The sequence below is a fragment of the Oxyura jamaicensis genome, chromosome 3, assembly GCF_011077185.1.
Source record: "Oxyura jamaicensis isolate SHBP4307 breed ruddy duck chromosome 3, BPBGC_Ojam_1.0, whole genome shotgun sequence".
Classification (NCBI taxonomy): Eukaryota; Metazoa; Chordata; class Aves; order Anseriformes; family Anatidae; genus Oxyura; species Oxyura jamaicensis.
In genome coordinates, this window is record NC_048895.1 from 36,096,464 (window position 1) to 36,119,758 (window position 23,295).

General features: G+C 38.0%; 1 protein-coding gene across 6 annotated transcripts in view; it reads left to right on the top strand.

Moving 5' to 3' along the window:
* SMYD3 (SET and MYND domain containing 3) overlaps window positions 1–23,295 on the top strand; it is a 372,579-nt gene that overhangs the window by 320,743 nt on the left and 28,541 nt on the right. For 5 of the 6 annotated variants that reach the window (XM_035321618.1, XM_035321623.1, XM_035321621.1 and 2 more), the window contains one exon: window positions 2,804–2,978. In XM_035321618.1, the coding sequence (XP_035177509.1) occupies window positions 2,804–2,978 (175 nt within the window). Of the gene's footprint in view, window positions 1–2,803; window positions 2,979–3,891; window positions 4,017–23,295 lie in introns of those variants that run through there. The other variant, XM_035321619.1, reaches the window with a different exon arrangement.

Consider the following 23,295-nt stretch of genomic DNA (forward strand, 5'->3'; position numbering starts at 1 on the left):
GTGATATTTCACTGACCATGAATTTCATCATATTGTAGCAAAGATGTCTTACTGTTTTCCAAAACCTAGGCTGTATCTGGAGCTAGAGAGAATGAAATCTTCCAGTATTCCTTTTCAGCAGCATTAAAAAAAAAAAAAAAAAAAAAAAAAAAAAAAAAAAAAAAAAAAGATATTCCAGACTGGAAACCTGTAATCACATTTTTTTTCTGTAACAAAAATAATAATAATTTTTAAAAATGTTACTTTCTAATACAGATATTCATTTGTTAGAAAAAGGACTGTTGTTAAGGGAAATACTCATCTTATCTAACTTTAACACTCACACAGTCTGTAGTCTGGTTTAAAGTCCTTTGTAGTCACTAGCTTGAAATGGACGATACTGCATTATGGACGATTCAAGCGTTCAGATGTATTCCAGGGCCCAAGTTTTAACCTGAATATTAAATTGTAAATATGCAATATACAGCTGCAATCCTGTTGGTACCAAGCATATGAAGCCAAAATACTCATGCAATTTAATGTCCCTATATTTAAATTCAGGACAAATTGCACCTACTGAATTTTGCTAGGATCTTTAATTAAGTTTGCTAATTTCACTGATATTTAAAAATGAATCAAATGCACTCTAGTAGAAGGTATCGGGACTGATTGAAGAAAATGTCACAGCAGTCTGTTCAGCTTCTGCAGCTTCTGTTCTCAGATTTGGGCAATTTGAAATGTGACATCTTTCCTTCCATTGCAGCACAGTGCTGTACCAGTACTAATTGTCATGAATTGGTGAATGCAGTACCTGAGGAGGAGGCTTGACATTTGTCCACTTGCCAACAATGAACGTAAACCTTCCTTGCTGATTGAGGCACATAGTCATTAGTTTCTGCAAATGTGTCTTGTTTTTTTAGCAAATTAAATGAATAGTGTCCACAGTTTAGAAAATTGGTGACTCCCAAAATCTGATCTACTGACTGTAACTGATACAGTGCTATAATGCTAAATCTGCAGTTAAGAAAACTTGAAACATTATGTGTATGCAGACTGTCACAGAACCAAATTCTAGTTTAAGCATAAAAATTGAGATGCTAAAGCCAAGGGGATTATTGTGTGCTACACAACAGTCACAGAGCTGCTTGAAGGCTGCTCTTCTTGTCTTGGGACTAGATGTAGGACAGCCAGCTTCACTTTTGTCCTATTGCAGCTGATAGTGAGTTTTCTAGTTTGCAGCTTATGTACGTGAAAATTTGGTCCCAACAAGTTTTGCTATTAGATGCTAGTGAATGAACAAAGTAACATAATATAAATAAAAGCGGAGTACTACTATGCATCAGCTAAAATGGTAATCTTTAGTGCTGTAGTCAGTGCTTTATACTTACTACAAAAAATTGTATCAGGTGGAAATGCTATCCATCATTCTTCTGTTTGTCTGTCCTTAATCAGTTGTAAAGAATACATGGATGTTTGCCAGAGATATAGAGGTTAAGGTGCAATTTTATAATAACACATTCCTTCCCTTGTATGGTACTTTCAATCCAAGGGCATGAGAGCAGTTCACAAATAATTAGTTTAGCCTTGTAACAACCATGCTATAAATTCTGGGCCAGCCACAGTGGTCACATTCTTAAATTTAAGTATGTAAATATTCTTGTGTTCAGGAAGGACTAATTACTTCATTACAGGGTTATCATTGCCCACTTAAATCCATTGCTGCATTGGGGTGAATAACGTTTTCAGTAATACCATGAAGATAATTGCTGAACGTCCTTGAGCTGATTGTATAGAAAGGACCATGAGAGAAGCAGTGTTATTACTTCTCTTACTATAATTCTTCTGTTGTTCGCTTGATTGGTTCTTACTGGTGTGTATGGTAACACTTTTAGTTGGTTGGTTAAACTGTTAAACTGTTTAAACTGATTATCTATTTAAATCTGGAAATATTAGTGTTCATCTTAACTGTGGTCAGGGAGAGGAGAAGCTGCTCCTTAGAGAGGCTAAACCAGTTTAACATGTAATGAAAATAAGTGCTTTGAGATGAGGAACATCCAGCTGAAGTGAATGCAAGCCCCAGCTTACTCTTTGCCAAATACAAAAAACAAACAAACAAACAAAAACCATTCTTATAGCATTGGATGTAAAAATCATCTTTACTGCCAAGAGCCTTTAACCTGAACTACAGTCAGACATCAGAACTGTGATGCTTTTCTTTCCTATGCGTGAAGCTTGCATCAATACATAGGGAAAAACAACAACAACAAAACCACAGTGCTCTTTACAACTATTTCAAGGAGAAATAAAATTAATTAATTGCAAGAAAGGTTCTAATTTATGGGAAAAAAAAAAAATCTTGGGCAGCTTGAAATTATGAGTCATTATTTTAGTACATAGAAAAATAATTTTATTTTTTTAGCTGCTGAAATATTTTGTGAAGACACATTTCCATGGGTTCTTGCTGTTGGGCATAAGATTTGGAGAAGTATCATAAGTAAATAATAATTTTTCAGCGGCTCAAAGAATGTAACTGAATTTTTGTTTGTTAGATATTAAAATATCCTTTCATTTTGTCTTTTTTCTTTTACCTCTTATTCTTGAAATACTGCCTTCTTTAGCAGTTGTTCTGCTAAGTATAAACAAAGCATAGTTACCTAAGCTTGCCACTTATGAGTTCAAGTATGTTTTCAAGAATTGAAGCAGTCTGGAGTGATGGCAGCTTTTTAAATCTTAATGTCCTGTAGCTCCCACTCCTTCCTAACTACATTTAGGACTTTTATTTTTGTTTGGTTAAAGATATTTCTTTAACTAAGGCCAATAATAGAGTGGGAGCAGGTTCTGGCAAGATGTCAGAGTCTCTTGAGCAGTGACACGGGTCCTCTTCCAGACACAAATATCTACAAGCTGAAAATGCTCGACTGCGCCATGGATGCCTGCATCAACCTTGAAGCCTGGGAACAAGCTTTGTGTTATGGCAGCAGGACTCTAGGACCATACAGGTAAGAGATGCAGTGGGTTCAACTGTTTTCAAAGATGGGCATGTGTATCAGGGGGTGCCTAATTGCATGCAAATAGGGGTTTTGTGAGTCTGATATCCTTTCTTTGGTATGTAAGGAAGCTCTAGAAGATCCCACTTCATGTGATAGGTCTTGAAATTCATTGTAGCCTGGATCTGTAATGTAACTTTGCTCATTTACTGGAGATAGGGCAGGTGTTGCCTGCTTTGGTCTGTTTGCCCTGTTTTAAAAGCTCTGTGATGCAAGTCTTTGGGTTCTGGATATTTGATTTGTAACTAAATGTAAACCCGTTCTGAATCTCCGGATATGATGTCATTCATGCATGAATGTTCATTCTTGGGAAGCTATTTGTCAGAATATCCATTTCTTCTCTTAGGTTTTGCTACACCGTGTACAACAATGTGTGCTGCTGTGAATATCAACATTTCACATTCTACATATTTTCCTTAATCAAACCAGGCTGCCATCAGCATGCATTATTTTGCCTGAGGAAATTTCATCTGGCAGCCTGTTTCTGAATGAAACTCTGGGTAATAGTTGAGAAACAGCACAGTGTTTCAGAGCTTTCACCATAATGTAATTAGTAAGAAATCTGCATGTGCTCTGCACCACCAGTGCTGCAAGAAGCTGTATGCTCGTAGCCACTATTACTTCTCATACACAAGGCCATGACTGCCTACAAAGTCTCACATTCTTCAGGGTGAAATTCACATCATGCGAGTCCCACTTAACCTTTTAAACAGGGCTAATGTAGTACTGCAGCAGTACATGCTTTCTGCCAGCCTTCTACCATGTGGCACGCTCCAAATGACCAGAGTAGCCTGCCTGTTTAAATGTTCCCTTATTAAAATAAATAAATAAATAAATAAATAATCACTTGTTTTTTATTTTATAGCTTGTTAACTCAGTTCTTCAAAACTAAACACTGAGGATTTTTCTACAGACATTCAAGAGAGCAGAGTGCAGTGAAACCAAGTGCAATTTTACCAGATAATTTAATAAAGGTTTCTCTGTTTTGCCTACTGAAGTGTACTGTAGTTTTCAAGCTGTTAATGCAGGATTTTGGAGATGAAGGAAAGGGTTTGACTTTGTGTGTTGAATTAGCGTCTCTTAGGGAATGCTATTTGCATGAGACACTTGACCTTTTTTGCACCTCGAAGAACTTGTCCTTATTCTCCCTTCATCCAAAAGCATTACTTAAGAGAGATTTTTACTTTTAGTTTTCTCGTTATACCCTAAAGTCATCACCACAAGCTTTGACATACCTGAAACAAAATCCTCCGTTTCTCATTACAACAAATTGCGCCCTAAGCAGCAGGAGAGCAAATCCTAAGAAATCTTTTGGGATGCATTGAATTTCTCCTGTTGAATCAATCTACTGCCTGGCTGCTCCTGCAGTTCCATTATAGCTATCTATTTTCCTTTCCTCAGCTCTGGAAAAAAATAATTCATGGTGCTCTCCACAGGGTATCACCTGAGATTTGTAGAAGTCCATATAAATACGAAATCATTGTTAAAACTTTAAAGCTCAGGAGAATTGGTCGAAAACAATTTTAATTTCAGGTAATGTGTTTATTGTTCATTTTCCATTTCTTTAGCAGCAGGGTTGATTTTCAGTGCTGTGTGACACACTGTATCATAATGCATGTTTTCATTGTGATGGTCGCTGATTTTTTTTTCTGAGTCGTCCACTTCATTAACTGGTGGAGACAGATAGTTAAACTGCATAGAACTGGTTTGTCATACGGAATATCTACCTCTGTATTTTAGGTAGTGACAATGACATTTTATGAGGAACATTGTTTAGGCATATATATGGCTATCAAAGCAAAAAGATGCCTCCTCTTTTTATGCTGAACCATAATTGTCCATTATTTGTTAAAACCTACGACATGTACTTCCACTGAATAGTCTAAGCCAAGTGTATCTACACAGCTTTTCTTGTAAATGTCACAGTTAATTGTCTGTCTGTCCAAGAGCCTTAACAAAAGCTGAGGCATTTGCCTAAGTGAAAGCTGCCCCACATCAGAGTCAGCACTCAGCAGCTTGCTCAAATAAACTTCCTTTCAAAAATCCTCTAACCGCAAAATAACAGAATATCAGCAAGAGGTGTTGCATGGGTTTGTCATGTCTCAACACATTCACACTCCAGGCTGAATGCTGCTTATGAAGACTCAGATTAAGAGATACTGAGTTTAGCAGACTTCTCTTAGGTTACCTCTGGGGAAGGACCCCCTAAATTGCAAAGAAGTCTTTTATATTCTGGAGATTTGATTTGGGGGTTTTATTGTTTTTCTTTTCCCTTTATCTCAAGTATCCGCTGCTCACACTGCAAACAGTGGCAGTATGCATCTGTTATAGAACTCAGCTCGATGTCCTCAGAGACATGAAAACTAGAGAGAAAAGTAGTAGCAAAGGGACACCATGGGTCTTCTGGGTTTATGAAGCAGAGCTGATGGGGTGAAGGTGTGCTGCCTCTCTGGGCATCCGTGGCATCACGTCTGGGTAGATTCTGGTGCAGAGAGGACAGACACCTCTGCTTCTTTTCTGCACTGCTCATAAGCTCTGGCTGAACTTAAAGCCAGTGTGCAAGTCCCACTAATTCTTAGACAGGCTGTTTTAATTAGCAACCCTTCAGCTCCTGTGCTGCAGCATGAAGAGTTACTGGAGGGCTCTAGCATTAAGGAGAAGAAATTCCTTCCTTTCACCCCATAGAGTTGTGCAGAAGCACTGTTGTCTTTTCCCCCAGACATCTTTCCCCCTCCAACCTCCCTCTGCCGAGTCAGCACCGACACAGGGCTTGTGCTGATGTGGCTATTCTGCTTCTGGATGGGAGGGAGCTGGGTAGGTGTGAGAATCACACTTTTCTGTTAGATGTGCGTCATTTGTCTGCTCTTCTCACTCCTTCTATTGTCCATCCCTTCCAGCAACATTCTGCAGTATTGCCTTACTTGACCTGTCTTCAGTGACTGATGTGTTTCAGGGAACGGGGAAGACAGTCCCCATTAACACAACTTCAGATTATTTTGCAAAGGATTGGATTTAAGAACAGTGGCTGGGACGTTCTTTTTCAGAATATTTCTCACTCCTCCAAACTACTCCTACAAATAAGATAGGTCACAAGGCTCAGGGTATATTCTGAGAACATAGTTGAGTTTTCACTGTGTGAATGAAATGTTAGCCAGGAATTTTTTATTTAGAATTATATCAGTAGGCGTGATGGATGGTAGTTTCTAAGTCTGTGAACTTCAATCAAAAGGTGATTAAAAATTAATGGTTGCTGCAATATCTTTTCCATGACTCATGATTTTGTAAAAAATTAAAGTTTAAAATGGCAAAAATAGCTGTAGAACCTAATATTCTCGGAAGGGGCTCTCATTATTTTTTTCTTCTTCAAATGCACTCCAATAAAGAGCCTGATTTTCTTTTTGTCTAATTTTCCCCGCTTTTTGAAATATGTTTTGCAAAAACATCTCTGCTCTTACAGGTTAGTGTTTTATAATGGACACATTATATATACAATGACCTAAGATACATTTTTTTTTCATCTTTATCTGTGATATATGGTTCTTTACTGAGCTGAAAAGATTCCCAAGTACTGGCTAGTTCTGAGACACCTTACTTGAATTTACATTTCTTCTGAAAGTTGGAGTACATAGAAAACTAACATACATACCCCCACCCCACCCCCCAGAAATAAAAAAGACCTCAGCTGCAGTGATAGATAGGACCACTGGAGGATGCTAATGCTTAAGGGTTAAGGTCTAGATTCAGCACCAATTGGCACCCCGGTTGTGGGAGGCCCCTTGGGGACTTGTGCATGGCTGGCAGATTTCTGAACGTATAGATAGGATTAAGTCACTGACCAAAGTTCAGTGTTTTAAGCATAAAACATCAGTAGTAAACATACATCTTCCATCTTGGATCACCTGAGAGAGAGGGAGACAAAAATATGAAGGTGGATAAAGCAATTTAGAAGAATGAAACAAAGAGGAGAAATAATAAAATTTAGCCCTGCTTTAATTTATGGGGTTTTAGAAAGTGGCATTTATCCCTAACATTTAGAGCAATATGTGTGGGGAAAAAAAAAAAAAAAAAAAAAGAGAGAGAGAGAGAGAGAAAGATCTTGCCAAAGAACTGTAAGACATTAAAAATAGAATTTAGGGGAAAATCTGAAGTGCTGGGATATCCTTTCTTTCCGTTGTCTATATACATAACCATGAACTGAGATTTGGGAATTGATAGGTGGTTCATCAATGTTTCTATCATCTTATCATCTAGAGACAGTAAAAAAGCCAAGTAAACAACAAGGGTTTGCAGAAGCAAGAATGAATTATGTTTGCAAAAAGAATAGGTTGTGTCTGTGCAAAGGTGTAAGGCTAGGAGCATCACAGCTGATCAGAACCTCAGAGCTATTGCTAGAAACCGAATGAAGAGCAGCACACAGCCTTGGTGTAACTTCAAGGTCAGGAAATCAACAGAGGGAAGAGAGAGCTTGATAGCGATAAACTGCTAAAGCTCAAAAAATAATGGACAGCACTGGGAGCGGAGTGCCTCTCCACTTTGCTTTCTTTCCAGGTTATTCATAGCAGATCACTGTTTAGTGAGTTTGTGCTCAGTAAGTTATACAAAATTAGCTGGCACTATCAGCATAAATCATCGGAAGCCAAACTGTCTTTACAAGCCACTACAGTTCAAGAAGCCGTTAGATATCCTAATGAGAGACCATTAATGTTGTGAGTTATCATTGTAGTCTAAGAAACACATTCTTCACCTCTGTGACTGTTTGTTAAGACTGTTTCTTAAACAGCTTCATTGCTGTAAAGTTTTCCTAACACTGCCCAGTCAGTAGCTCTATATATGTATATTGGTTCTTTCAAACTTCAGTTTATGCTTCTACTTTCAGTTTTAGTTTCTAGTTTCACCTTTCACTTATGTAAACATCAGGGTCTCCTAGTGTAATTCAGGCCTCCCAGTGCACAGTACTCTGCATATTGTCATCTTACACAGTTTTCCAGAAATGTAGGATGTTTGAACATTTACATCATTTGTATGATCATTCTATTTGTTGCTATTTTATTTCCTAAACAAGGAGGTAACACAGGTCTCACAGTCAAATTTCATGTTGGCATCCTTGTTATTTTAGTGAGAAACTGAAAGGTAGCCTGTGTTCTGGAGAAGTTTGGGTAACTCTTGTGCAGATCTGAAAGGACAAACGTATAAAACCCATGAAAACTCTAAGTTCTAGTTGGTGCTTCTTGTATCTGGTTAGGAAAACCTAGTATACATTGAGGAATGTATTGTCTCTTGGTAATCTTAGGTAATTTCCCCAAAAGACAGCTTTAATATTTGCATAATTTCTGTTTTAATTGTACCATTTTTACAGACAAACAGGGAGCATGCTTGTCCATGGCCTGACATCTCTAGGGATCTCTTAAAGTACCTCAGCAGCTCTATCCTACCCTCCATTCCTCTCTACTTCCTCCCCACCATAGCCCTGTAATCCCAACAGCCTTACACAAAAATGAAAGAAATGTTTTATGTCTGAAGTCTGGTGCCTAAGTTATCTATGTCCTGATCAACCCATTTCCCACATAGGAAATGGATTTTCTGGTTTGCTGCTTGCTGGCTACCTATGTCTGCATAGCACCACCACCTTTGATGCTTTCATTCTTTTCTAGTTGTTTTTCTTGTATCCTTCCATTACAACCATTTGTTTTCCCCCAAAGTGAAACTCAGACATGTAAACCTCATTAACTTCCATAATGAATGGCAAGATCCAATTAGTGTTCCACCATCCACCTTTCTCCATTTTCATGTGTGTGCATGAGGTAAAATTTCTTACAATTGTCTCCAGTCATGCCAGCTATTTTTTTCAGACATAATTTAGAAATCTTTAGGTTGTCCAATATACTCTATCACATATGAGAAGTTCAGCAACATCACTGTTAATTTGAAGTGCCTTGTCCAGTATGTGTAACATTTCTAATCAGGTAGCCTAAGCCTGTTTCTTAAATGGCTTTATTGCTGCAAGGTTTTCCTTACAGTACAACTCAGCCTTGCAGTACTACTCAGCCAGTAGCTCTGTATACGTATACTGGTTCTTTCAAGCTTCAGTTTAAGCTTCTAGTTTCAGTTTTAGTTTCTAGTTTCACCTTTCACTTACGCCAAGACCTATCTGAACCTGAATTTTGCTGGTCGTGATCTTAGCAAACTGAATTACAGTTTTCCAGAGTTGCATTTTCATCTGACTCGAGCGTTGATTTCTCTGTCTCTCACCTGGCATTTCCAAGGTATTTTAAGATACTTCCTGACAGAACTGTGTTCTCTGTTGCTGATAACTTCATCTGTAGAGATTTTATTTTGGCATTGCTGGATCTCTTTCAGATTAAAATGTTAGATCATTTAGGGCTTCATACTTTATTTAGAAAAACAAATTTCACTCCTAGCTGATCTGCCTACCAGAACTGAAAGATTCAGTGTGGTTTTATAGCTCTTAAGTGGGAAGGCTTGGTATCCTTGTTTTCTAATCAAACGATCTCTTCTTTTTGTACTCACAATTTATTTTATGCAGTCCTTGCTTGAGTTCTTTTCATTAGTCTCCTTGCTGTTACACACCAATTAAAGGATAAAAGTGGCAAGAAAAAAGTGAATATTAGACATTAGTTGTACTACTGTCTCTAGTATACTCACCTACAAATGCATGAGCAGGTGTTACAAAGGTGTGTGCTCTGAGAAAAATACAGCTTAGTTTTTCACCTGGAAAAATCTGGAGGAGGATATTTGGGAATTCACATCTTTTGTATGAATGTTGGTGAGAAGAAAAGGGGGAAGCTGATGGCATGCAGATTCTAAAAAAAAAAAAAAATAGGTTTGGTTAGAACCTGAACTAAAGTGAGATTGGGAAGTGATATCAGGGGAATAATTAACAGGTAAAAATAGATACATGTGAAGCATATGTGGAGTTTTGGATTGCTTTGATGGTAGCTGAGTGTTGCTTTGAAAAAGCTATTTTAGAGACAGAAGTGGTGAAAAACAAAGACAAAGGGGAGGCAAATCATTAGAAAAGAAAGATAAACTTAAAATACTATCTCTGAAAGAGTAAAAAGAGAGAGAGGGCATGCAAAAAATAGCAGTAGAGAAGGTGTAAGGAACGGTGCATTCTCTAGGGAGAGAATTAGGAAGAGTCTGATTTTAGTCATAAAATATATATATTTTTTTTAATAAGTTGTCAATTTGAGTTGAGGAAGCAGAAACTGGAGGTTTGACAATACTCCTAAGGAGGAAATCAATTAAATTCTAGTCGCAGAGATGTGAAAGTTTGCAAAAAAGGAAAATTGTAGTATTTAAGTAAGAAAACATCCTAAGCAACCTTATAGTAAATGTTGAGAAAACTGGAAAGCAATATTTTTTATTTGAAAAAGTGGAAATATCACTGAAAAGGAAAAACATAATTATGAGGGAAGGAGTTGGACAGGAGCAGTAGATAAGAGGAGCACAGATATTGAAGAACATAGAGGTCTATTTAAAGGGTGAAAAAATGAGATTGGCAGGGGAAGACTGATGGAAAGATGGTGCTTTGAAGAGAGGTGTGCAGTATTGAAAAATGGAAGGAAGCATTGTCAAATGAGAACCAGGTTAAACAGTGATCAAATTCCTGGTGGGATGGTCCATCCAACAGGGAAAACAGAGAGTGAGGTTCAGAGAGGTTCTGCAGCAAAATAGGTGAGCTGGGTAAAGCTGAAGTTTCCCAGTCTGATATTGAGAGGAAAGGAAGAGAAGAAAATTGAACGTCCAGGTGAGAGGAAAAGGTAAATTATTGCAATGAGCAAATCCTAAAGGCCACACAAATGCTGATGTGACAGTAGACAAGAAGTTCGCATACTCTTGGATTTAACACTTATCAAGGAAAAGAGATAAAAAGTAATAAAGATCTGATTAGGAATATATTGATTGGATGTCTCTGAAAACTAGAAATATCTTTATATTTAGGTGCTGTGTTTGCTAAGTTACCTTGGTTAATAGTTCATACATATTTCCACCATAACAAATCTCTGTAAGCTGTATTTCTCTTGATCTAGTCAAAGTCTGTTAGTCAGTTTTCCTTATCCTTATGAAAAACATAAAATCCAGTCATCCCACACAGGGAGCATCTCGAGGTATCATAACTAGTTCTAAATTATCTAGTTGTGTTATGAGGAGTGACACAGCTGAATTAGAATAACACTCTGCCTAATATAATTGGCAGTAGGATTGTGCTATAGGGGACTGCTCAAGAAAACGCTGAGAATATTGACCGCTACATGAAAGCTAGTTGCATTTTCTCATAAATACAGCAGATCCTGACCTTCAGAAATTTAGTCAATGTCTAATCTCCTTACCTCTCTGCACATCTAAATCTTAGATTATACAATTTAGAGTGAAAGGGATGACAGGGATGTGATGTGACCACATGCTCACCTGCAGAACTCTTCTGTATGTATTTCTTTGGTTGCCATCAAAGCAGCTTCTTCCTTTCTTTTCTTTCATTTCTTATAGAACATCTTTCTCTTTTTGGCCAGAAACCCAGACACTGCTGATATCTAACCCTGAGATACCTGCTGAGCCCTAGATAATCCATTTCCATGGTTAAACAAGTGATTCAGTGCTTCTCATCTCCTCCCCTCCTTTTCCAGCTTCTCCCTGCCCACAGATGCCCTACTCTTCCTCTGAGTATACTGGAAGATCTTTTCTCTCTTTCAGTGTATCATTTCATCATCAGGCAAGACACGGAAGCCTGAGCCACCTTTAGTAATGTGACTTTGAAGATGAAAGTAAGATGGAAGAAACAGAAAGCAAATGTCTGTGCGTAGAGAGCTGAACAAAGACAGTAACTGATTATAAATGTTGGAAGGATAACAAAAGATTTAGCACTCCTAAGGAAAACCGCTCTGAGAAATAGAAAGTAGGCTGCCCAAAGGACCATCAAAACTGACAAAAGTGAGAGCATGATAAATATATCAGAGAGAAAAAAAAATACCTTGAGAAAATTATGCAAGTCTACTAGTGAAAAATAAAAAAATAATGTTTTACAAACAAAGTAAGGTCATCTCAGAAAACTGAGGAATGCAATGCACATATGACCACCAAAGGGAGAGAGGAAAGACTATAAGCAACAAAAGGACAATTAGAAGGAGCACAGAAATATCAAAATTAGAGAGGAAAACCATTACATATAAAATCTCCCATTATCACAGAAGGTAAAAAGGAGAGAGGGAAAAGAAAACGGATACTGACAGAGTCGCAAATACTTTCCTAGGAGGAAAATCAGCTTTCTATAGCAGTGCAGTATGCTCTTGGAAGATATGGTTGATGGGCTGCCAGAAGTGAAGATAAAGTTCTGGAATCAACGTATGTTCATTACAGCCACATCATGAATACATTTCCATATTAATTCAGGTATGTTGAACGATGCACACCAAGGATTTAATATGCTTTTAAGGCTGGCCAGCATTTCAGAAGTCTTTTGAAAACTGGCAAAAGTGACAGCCAACAAGTAGAAGCATCCTAAACCTGGTATTTCTAGTTGATTCATTGTTGATGAACTAGAACAGAAAAAGAGAAAATAGAATCTTTTCATGCAATAGTGTGTTTGGCAGACTTTGAAAAATTGAATTAGATCCTACATTACTACAAAACAACAGGTTCAGTATATACAGTCATAAAAAGGGAAAGCATCTAAGAGATTAATTTTGTTGTCATAGAAGGAATTTGCAAGATTTTTCATAGTCATTGTTCGGAGAACTTTGCTTTAGACAGTGGCATAAAATACATGTTTAAAAAATGTTTATGTAAATAGGACTGAATATATTCCTTGGGAAGAACTGAAAATAGCTGTAAGTTGTATTGTCTGAGGTGTTCTGAAACACAGACATCATATCCAATGAAACACAGTGTAGCTCCTCAAATCTTACAAAATTCACACACACAAAAAAAAGGTATGACCAGGGGAATGTTCTTGGTTGCTTGCTCTCATGACAATAGCTACAGATTAGTTATCTTAGAAATTTGTCTCAGTACTGCACCAGAGTTAAGGCCCCTTATTTTTTGAGGGATTTCAAAATGTGTAACCAAGTTGAGTAATATTAACTCTACCAATTCAACATCTCAGAATTTTGAGATGAAAAGCAGATTTACATGCTTGCAGTGAGATAACATCCTGAATGCATACTCAAGCTTTATCTGTTCTTGCCCATCTGGATTCAGTTCATCTGTGTATTGTCTTGCTGGCATGTTTGCAGTGCAGGTGAGCTCTATCAATACTGGATATTTATCAAGAGATGCTATCAAATTGTGCAAGTTTGCTTGTGCCAGTGGAAAGAACAAAAGAGAGACAGGGGAGTAAAAGAAGATCTTTTTCTTCCACCAGAGCATCAAGACACAGCTGTGACACAAATAAAAGTATGCTGGCTTTCAGTAAAAAATTGAAAATTTTATTAAGTACTCCATGCTTTCAATCCACTGGAGTGCTTTGAAAGCAAGTTCCGGGGAAGTACTTGTGTCTTCTGATACCTTGAAGAGATCAAGGGAGTACAATGGTTACATGTCTCTGATGGGTTAAACTGTGCCTGTCAAATAACAACCAACTCCAGATATCAAAGTGGAGGCTGGCTCTTCCCCTCCTGTTTGTAGTGACAAGGACTGTCATATTGCATGAAAATTTTGAAAACACTAGTGATAGAGCATTTAATGTATCTAGTGACATTAACAAAGACCCACAGCTGATAGTAGTTAGACCCTGTTAAGTTAAATGAGGAAACTGTGACATCAGATTTGCTGATAAACCAAAAGGGAAAAGCTCCATACAAATCAGTGGTGGTTTGTGGACTCTGATTTCAATGAATTCCTCAGCAATATACAGTTTGGCGGTATAAGGCCTCCGTTGCTGATGATAATGGTGTAGTGTATATCATGGGGGGCGGAGGGAGTTCTGTTTGGTTAGGGAGTCAAGCACTAAATTTCTTCTCTGTTACCTATTTCAAAGGTCATAACTAGACAAATATTTTCCAGGTTTCAAACATTAAAAACTATTTGAATGTGGAAGAAAATTTACTCACAATTTCTCTGATACTCACCATGAAATTGTGTCACTTCATGTTTTGCCCTATTTTTAAACATAAGACAAGGTCAGGTTCTTGACTGTTCTGAACGGGTCGTACTTGTTTTACATCAGTAAAAGATGTAAAAGATTCTCCATGAAACACTACCTTTCTCTGAGGCACAAGTCCAAATACTCAGGACATATTTTCATGTTTGCATATACTCCTTCCATGTTTTAGTTTTTCTTTCTGCTGCTGCTTCCTAGCGAAGTAAATTCACAATTAACAGGATTGCTGGTGACTTTATTAGGGGTTGCTGTATTTTGCTTCAGTTTTGTTGCTGCTGATTTTTATATCTGCCCATTCTAGCAGTCATTTTATCAAGGTCTCTTTGTAATGGCTTATTTCAAACAAATGTAGACATTTTTAAGCTATACATCATGCATTCCAGTAAATAACACAAGCCTTCAGCCACTTCTGATTGTGCCTCAAATGGCTCATCTCTACCTGCCAGTGCTACCCTTTGGCAAATTTCTCCTTGGTTTTGTTTAACTGAGGTTTACAAAAGTTATTTGATTTCCAGGGTCTTTGGCAGTGCTAGTGACAGCAATGGCTTAGAGAGAGATACCTTAGACTGTTCCTGAAACAAAGTTAGCATGTTGTATTCAATACAATAACACTACCCCAACTTGTGATTAAGTGCTTAGTGAGTTCCATTTCCTTATAAGAACATGTGTAAGAACCCAAGAATGTATGCCACAAGTGAACTAAGCATCAATCTGTCAGCAGCTTAAGTGTGTTTGGGATAGTGCAATGGAAATATGCAGTACAGTGACACAGTGTTGTTCTCTGGGAAGCGTTTAAGAGCAGATGGAACCTGTAAAATAGACTGATTCATGAAAGTGTACAGCTTCTATCAGATTTGTTGGATGCTTCCTTGATTTAACCTAAATAAACACAGGCCACATATGCTTGCATTTTCAGTAACATGCCGGTAGCTGCAGGTGGGGCACCCAACATAAATACAGTACACAGAACTTCATCAGGGAAGGACTTTTACTTAAAAGGTACTCTTACTTCCTAGAATAGTGAGATGGGTAAACAGTACAGTATCTTTGTTGAAATATCTGGAGAAACTGGGAGGAAAAAAAAAAAAAAAGGATTCTACAACATAAAGAAATAAGATTCTGGAGTTTCATTCCAGCTCAATGAAAAATTAACTCCATTGTAGGCATCTCTTAAAATTCTAGCATCCAATAGCATCTATAAAAATGAGGTAGGGTTCTACAGAAATGACAATACAAGTCTGTAACACTTAATAGAAAAAGGTTAAGCATTCTATCAATCTGTTGAAGCACAACGTAAAATCCTGCAGACAATGGATATAGCTGCAAGTATATATGTAAGGGAGATACTACATTCATGTCCTTAAAGAAGACTTTCTCAGCAACATCCCTTGCCAATCAGAAGTAATAAGCACTATATCGAGATCTGGGAAGACCATTATATTTGTGCAAAGCACCACCAGAGACACTACTTTATGGATTTTGAGTCGCATGCCATTGTGGCTGTTATAGTGGTTTAGTTGTGGTGTTCCAAAATCTGCACCAAGTTAACCTTGGGATGGAATTTGCCGACAGCCTACATTGACAGTTATCTCACTATTGTATGCTTAATTAAATCAACTTAATAACTGAAACAAAAGAAAAGCTAGATTTTCAGGTTTCATGGTGGTTTGTTTGTTTGTTTGTTGTTGGTTGGTTGTTTTGTTTTGTTTTAATCAAGTCAGTATGTCTCCAAAATTAAAAGGAAAAAAAAAAAAAGCATATAGATATCTAATGTCTTGCATTCTGTGTAATGCAGTATTTCTGTATCTCTAGTGTAGATCTTGTTTACAGCTCACTTCAAGAAATTTGCCTGGGGTGAGTGGAGTAGGAAATAAAAAATGTTTCTCTGGAAATCTAATTCTACTCAGGTGATTTTTGTATGCTGTAATCTTCGGTTAACTTCAGAACTACTATTTTGTGTATTCTTCATAGTATATAATTTTGATTGAGCTAGTTCGCACATGATGTTGTGTGTTTGTAGGATGACATATCCTTAGCATGATTTTGAAAGGCTCAGTAATGTTCTTATGCCCTCTACAAACCTAAGTGAATCTTGACATGCAAAGTAGTATGGCAAAAACTATATAGGTGAAAAAAACACCACCCTCATCACCAACAACATAAAACAAAACAAAAGACCAACCAACAGCCCTGCCCAAGCCCTTTCAGTTTTCCCAGTAATAATGTAACATGCATGTTATTTCTGCCCTGAACATAGGAGAGAATATCAAGGGTAAGGGATGTACTGAAAGAATGCCATTTATTGTCCAAGTAAGTGCTTGGTCTTGCAATGACCACAAAGAAGTTAAAGACATTTTTGCCTCAATAGGGTTTCTGTGTTGTCCATGCCTTTGTTTATTAGTGCTAACTAGCAACTTGCATAAAAACAGAGATTTCAAGCATATGAAGTTCCTACAAGTTTTGAGGCCAGACAAACAGTACCTATAACTCTTATACAAAAGTTTACGTTTAAGAGGAAAGTTTAAGGCCAGGGGTCTATCATTAGACACCAAAAAGTTCACCTAGCAAGGAGCTGTTTAATGTCCCAGTCACAGGAAAAAACACATATCTTACTATGGTAGCAAGACACAAAAAGTTTGGTAAATTCCAGTGCTCCCACAACTACTTGAATTCTGTTGCTCATTCTGCTGCTCACCTCAGTGACACAGGTATGGGAAGAAGCTAAACAATTCCTCACCCACTTGGGTAAAGGGAGAAGGTATAAAGAAGGTGAAAGAGAGACATAAATAGCAGTCAACTTATTTATTTATTCTGAAGCCCATATTTATCTAAGAAATTATGTCATCAGAGTTCAATATCTGCCTTTTACAGGCATGGTACTCCATGACATTACATCTCAGAGAATGCTTTAGATTAACAGAATTTGCACAGCATCAGTGGAAATGCTTGCTTTCCTTCCTTTTTGTGCTACAGAACTGTTGTTGATTTGGTTCATTTATTTTGTTTCATTTTTAATGTCTGGTGCAGAAATGTGACTACACTAAAAATCAGAGGAAAATTTTAAAAGCAAAGATCTTGAATCCAGGATCTTTTTTTTTTTTTTCACATAACTTGAACATAAATGAGAAAAAAATTAACCATTGCCTACACAGCAGCCCTTGCTACACTTGAAGGACAGAGTTTGTCAAGTCTGTATTCTTTTATATGTCAGAGTAAACACAATCTTTGGTTAAAGTGTTTGGATAAAAATCATAGCTATCAGGTAGGATACCTCGCACTTAAGTAGTTATCGGCTAAATTTTCTTGGCTGCATTAAGGCTAGAGTTTCATCTGTTGGGTTGGTCTTAGATCAGTCATCTGTAGCCAGCTTGCGGATGAGTCACATGGAAGTGTCCCCAGTATCTTCAGAGCTGTCTAGTCTAATATGCTAGATAGGGAAATCGCTCGTCTGACCTCCCCCTTGTACTTCCTACCCCTGCTGCAGTGGCTGTTGCTTGTCTCCAACTCTGTGTCTGTCACATCCAACAGTGAGGATCCCTGGGAAAAGTCAGCTGGAGTAATTTATTGCCAGATGATACATTATCCAGCAGCAATGCACTGACAGGTCCTCCTCTCTCATGTGCCTGAAAGCACAGACAATCACACACTCATACCCCCATCATCCGATGCATGAATCTTGTGTGTGTGCATTCTGTGGATTCTCTTCTTCCTATCTTTTTTCCTTTTTTTTTTTTTTTTTTGGCTAAGGACACTTGCGTAAATTCAAGACCGTATTCTCTTTCATCTACATCATTTTTAAATTAGTATACAGCTCTGCAGCAAGAGAGATGTAGATATGGCTTGTTCACTGTAAGAGTTTTTGTTGTGATATGTTGACAGATGTTTCTAATTCTGCCTGAGTTCAGTGAAGCATCGTCTGCTTTTTAATTTTATTGTGCCCATGTTTTGCAATTTTACTTTATTCTCAACAGTTGAAGCTATCTGCTTTTCACAGTCTTATGGAGATTACAAATTATTTTACCATGTAAGCCAGGTAAAGCAGGGATTTAGAAAGCAAAGATAAGATTTCATGAGGCATCAGTAGAATGTTCTTCACTGTGTAACACACCCTTTTCTGCTAAGCAAAAGGGTTTTGGATAATGCAAAGAAAAATGCATTATCAAATCTTTTTTATATTTATCTTCCTCTAAGTTAGCAACAGTGAAGAAGATACTAAGGGAGAGCTCAGGAAAATAAAAAGGAAACTTGGAATTAAAAATTTTGAGACCTTCAAGAGCACATTGTGCAGTATTAGGAGTTATCATAGGTTAGGGAATTTATCCAGATGGCAGTCCTTAATAAAGTGGTAAGTAGGTACTTGAGTAACATTTCTCATAAACTTTTTTACAGAGAGATTATGTGGGGCCAAAACCATCTGAAGATTGTAAATCAAATATGGTGAAGATTGATACTTGCATGACTGTTGTACTCATCTATACCGTTTCACAACTTTTGGCTTTCATTGACTTCATTACAGTAATTCTTGATTTCAAAGTATTTTAAAAGAGAAGCCAAAGAGATGTTGGTGGATGAGAGAGACCAGAGGTAATGACAGCATCTAATGTGAAGTGATAGAGAAGTGGAATGAGTGTAGAGTGTAAGTCTAAATAGTGAAAATAAATCCAGCCTCTGGCTGACACTGGCAATGAATTTCATAATGAAAGTGTTGTGGATGGCTCATCACGGTCTGAAGAAGCAAGATTTGATTTATATACTGCCTTGATTTTAATAGCTGCTACCATTGGTCCTTCTATAGTGTGAAAACATCACTGATTTTGTACATGATCTGCCTTCTGTATCACTGCACGTTGCCCAGTTTCAGTCCTGATAACACCTTATACACACTCATTGGCCAAGCTACCATTGACCCTGAACTTTCCACCAATTCAAATGATACACATGACCTCATCTGGTATCTATGTAAGATGCATCTAGACCTGTAATTGTCTAATAAGAATAATACATTATTTAAGAAAAAAAAAAAAAAGTTATTAAATAGACATACTTTATAGAATGTTGTCTGGTTTATTCTCCTCTTGAAGACAGCTTGCTAACAACAGTCTCTCAGGAGATCTGTTTTTCTTTACATTTAAATGCTTGCCTTTTGTAAGCCACAGATTTCCCTGAAGTGTTATCCATAAATGTACAAGCAATACGAAAAGTTGGCTGCAGACGTGCAGTGAGCATATTGGAAACTTGCAGTCTGTGGACTCTTCAGATCAAAGGATTTCAGAGTGCAGTGCTCAGGCCAACTCAGTATATTCCTCGTAGCCTCCTGCTGCTTGTTAATGTCCTTGTTGAAGGACTGAACAACAATCCTTCATGCTAGCTGTGAGTAACACCAGGACAAGTTCTGGCTATAAGAAGCTCAGGGCAGTGGTCTGTCAGCTCTACCAGAAAATTATCACCAACATGATCTAAAAATTCAGGAGATGTACTCAGCAAGTTCAATCTCTGAGCAAATTCCTGTAGACAATGAGCCATATTCTACTTTAATGCATATTGGCTTCACTCTAGCATAACTCTGGTGACTTATTATGAGTTTATAATTTGTACATTTGTAGCTCTAAAGAGCTGTAGCCACAAACGTTATGCCAGTGTGCTTGGAGGCATGCTGGCACTGAACAAGTGGCTTGTTCACTGGCCTCTAGAACTAAGGGAGCTATTTTTCCATTAGATTTTTGTCTCTGAGTGACTTTTTGTGCTGATTGGCTGAATGATAGCTGTGCTGCAGTGTTCATGCACTCCTTATTACACATCAGAGAACTCACACTAGAGAGTCAGCATAATGTTTTTTGTAGTGCACAAACCAAGCTTTCCCATGGTTGGAGAATTTACAACATTTTTCCTGCATGCAGTCCTTCATCCTAACTCAAGCCAAGCTCACACCATGTTCTTTACCATGGGGAAAGTAGTATTAATATTTTTTATTATTATTATTTTTTTTTTTAAAGTACTAAAATATCTTTGAGATTTCTACTCCACACCAAATGTAGTTGAAATTGGCCAATGGACAATGGATTCAAAACTTACTAGAGAAGAACTGACAGAAAGATGTTGGCTCCATAAATCATGTTATCAGGCTGAAAAGGGATTCTTTTCCTAAGCTGTCACTAGAGAAGATAAAGCCAGAAGGTCAGGGAAGGACAGGTTAACAATGAGATAGAGTATGACCAGACCCTTCCTCGGACAGCCTGGCTGCTAGTGGGTATAAGAGATATGTTACTAATTCCCACATAATCTTTATTTTATCCAGGAACTATGACAAGGAGAAGTTTTAATGAGGGATTTGCTGAGAGCTAACAAAGTATTTTTATGGATGCTTACAGGAAGCTTCTTAAAGGTATGAAGAGCAGCTTGAGAGGAAATATAGCAAGGAAAAATGGAAACCTTAAACTCAGGAGGGATGATTGTTTTATTAGTGTGAGCAAGCAGTAACTATTGAGTGTCTCATTTTGTTAGGTGCCCTGGCACTGATGAGATAGCTTTACCGGTGACAGTGGAACATCAACTTCTTTTTAAAGACAGTTTTGTAGCTTCCGAATCTCCAGAAGTTATTCACTTTGCCACCTGCCTTGGACACTCATTTCTCTATCTCACATAATCTCACAACACCAAATGCCATCCTCCTATTTCACCACTTTCCTCAGGACACCCACCCCACGCCTTCCCAGCTAGAGGCATGTACTTCTATTTCCAAACACAAGCATTTTTCTCTTAGCTACAAGTATATAAGCTATAAGCTACAAGTGACAAGCTTCCTGCCTCTCTACCACAAAATACTATGTCTACTTCCCCAGCCCAGGTGCTGCCCCTGCTGCAGACAATATTCACCTTTGGATGCTTTCCCAACATTTAAATTTGAGGTATTTGATTCATGGGAAAGACCCTTACATAACCCAAAGCCATCCTAAAGGGACCCCACCCTGGGAATTGCTGCATTAGGTTATATCACCATCCTGCATTTTGTAGTTCCTGGTAACAATTTCAGAAGTTGTGTGTGTGCCAATCCCACACAACATGACTGAACTCAGCTAGAGGTTAAGGTCCTCCATCCCTGATGCCAGAATTGGGCCTCAACAATGCAAATTATGACTAGAGCTGAGCAAGCAAAAACTAACAAGGAATTAATTTCCCAAATTCACTTCTTTGCCCTCAGATCAGCCATGAGCAGGCTTCCAGTTTTCTCAGATTTATTTCTAGTGTAGGTCTTTCAACAAATGCAACTTAGATTTTTTTGCTTTGTGACTGTATTGTGAATCTTTAAAACCTAAAGCTCAGGTTTCAGCTCTCGGGTAAAATGCTTCCTTCCTTACTAGCTTAGTATTAAGATTCGCCCAGCCAAGCACTGGCATTAAAAAATAGAGATAATGCTTCAGCAAGTTTCTGCACAAGTACAAACCCACCTCGGAATCCTTGTTAATGGCTTTAATTATGGGAACCAAGCTTTAACTTACAAAATTCACACATATGAGAGGAATATGCTGTGCATGCTATGAATATTTATTTTGGTAGAATTCAAGTTGTTATCGACTGTGAAACAAAATCGGGGGCCTGATAAATTCAGTTTAAAATACAAGCAAATGCATTCATCTTGATAGCAAAGAACTGAGTATTTTGTGCTGCTCCTAGCACACTTCTGAAATTAGGAGAAAAAAAGAAGCAATGCATATGTTTCCAGATGGCTGTTTAGATGGTCAAATACTTCAAATGTTTGCAAGAGGATATAATTTTTTGTGTGTGACTACAAATGAACACTATCTGTAGAAGATTTACCCATATAGTCTAGCTTACTGTATGGTCTAGATTACAGAGCTGGCTTATGCCTCCTGTGTTCTCACACTTCCTGAGTAGTTACTGACTTCCCTGAGCTATATAAGATACTCCATCTAGTCAATTCATTCTGAAACATAGACAAGAACGTATTAACTGCTGTGTGTTTGTGCTGGATCCAGTGTCACTACTAACAGCAATGATTAGAGTCAAAATCCAGCTGCTCAAAATATCTTAGTTAACTTGTGGGTGAGGTCAGGGTGGTACAGAAACCTTATTTCAAGATCACAAAACCTGATACTAGACCTGAGACAGTGGTTTCGATTCAGCAGTTGCACCAACTACCATGCAGGATTGCAGACTCAGATATATTTTGTAAGCCTCTTGGCCTAAGAAGAGGGAAGTGGTAATGTGCAACGATATTCATGACCCTATGTAGGAGGGCTGATAATGGCTATTGTCTGTTCACTAACAAGAGCAGTGGGAGATACAAGGAATGTTCCAGGAAGGAGCATTTTGCCTTTTCATTCAGTTGTTTAAAGATCCATGAAAGTTTGCTGTTAGAGGCAGTATGAATTTCCTAACCCACTTTTCAGGTTTATCTTTTTCTCTTTGTCTCAGCAGCTCACTGCAGCTCACCTCAGAGAGGTGTTTTGGATGGGGCCTTTCACTCCCAAATTCATCATACAGTCCCAAGTTCTTGTCTGGCTCCAGCCTGTTTATCTTCATCTCTTTGACTCCTCTCTCTACACCATTGTAAGGAAACAGTTGAGGGGAGGAGCAGATGGTATTTTTGTTATTTCTTTTCCTTTTTTTCCCCATCACCCTGGCAACCTGAATATACCAATGTGTACCACCACTGGTGACCTCTCCTTATACTACAGTCCTCCTTCTAGTAGTTCCTGTGGAGAAAGGATGAAGACATCTTTTCTCCAAGGAAGTCCCTAACAAAGAAACTATAATTCCTCCAACCAAGGTAGCAGAGGATCTTTCCTGTCTTCCAAGGTGAGAGAGGGGAACCACCTTCCTTCCCCTGCTTGGGCAATGCAGGAATGAGGAAAATAATCATCCTGCCAGAGCTTGGTTGTTTCATTCCAAGTGGACAGATGAACATTTGATTAGAGGGAACTGACGCTCTGTGAGCACATGGTCCAAGCCTCATTAATTTCCATGGGCTTTGGAAGTAGTTGTCACAAGGTATTACTTCACTACAGCCCACACATTTCACACCCAAACTGTCTGCAAACTGTCACATACTAAAAGAACAGTTTCAAGAAAGACATTGTTGGACAGTAGCTTACCTATGTTACTTTTCTTCAGCATCCACACCCCTGGGTTTAT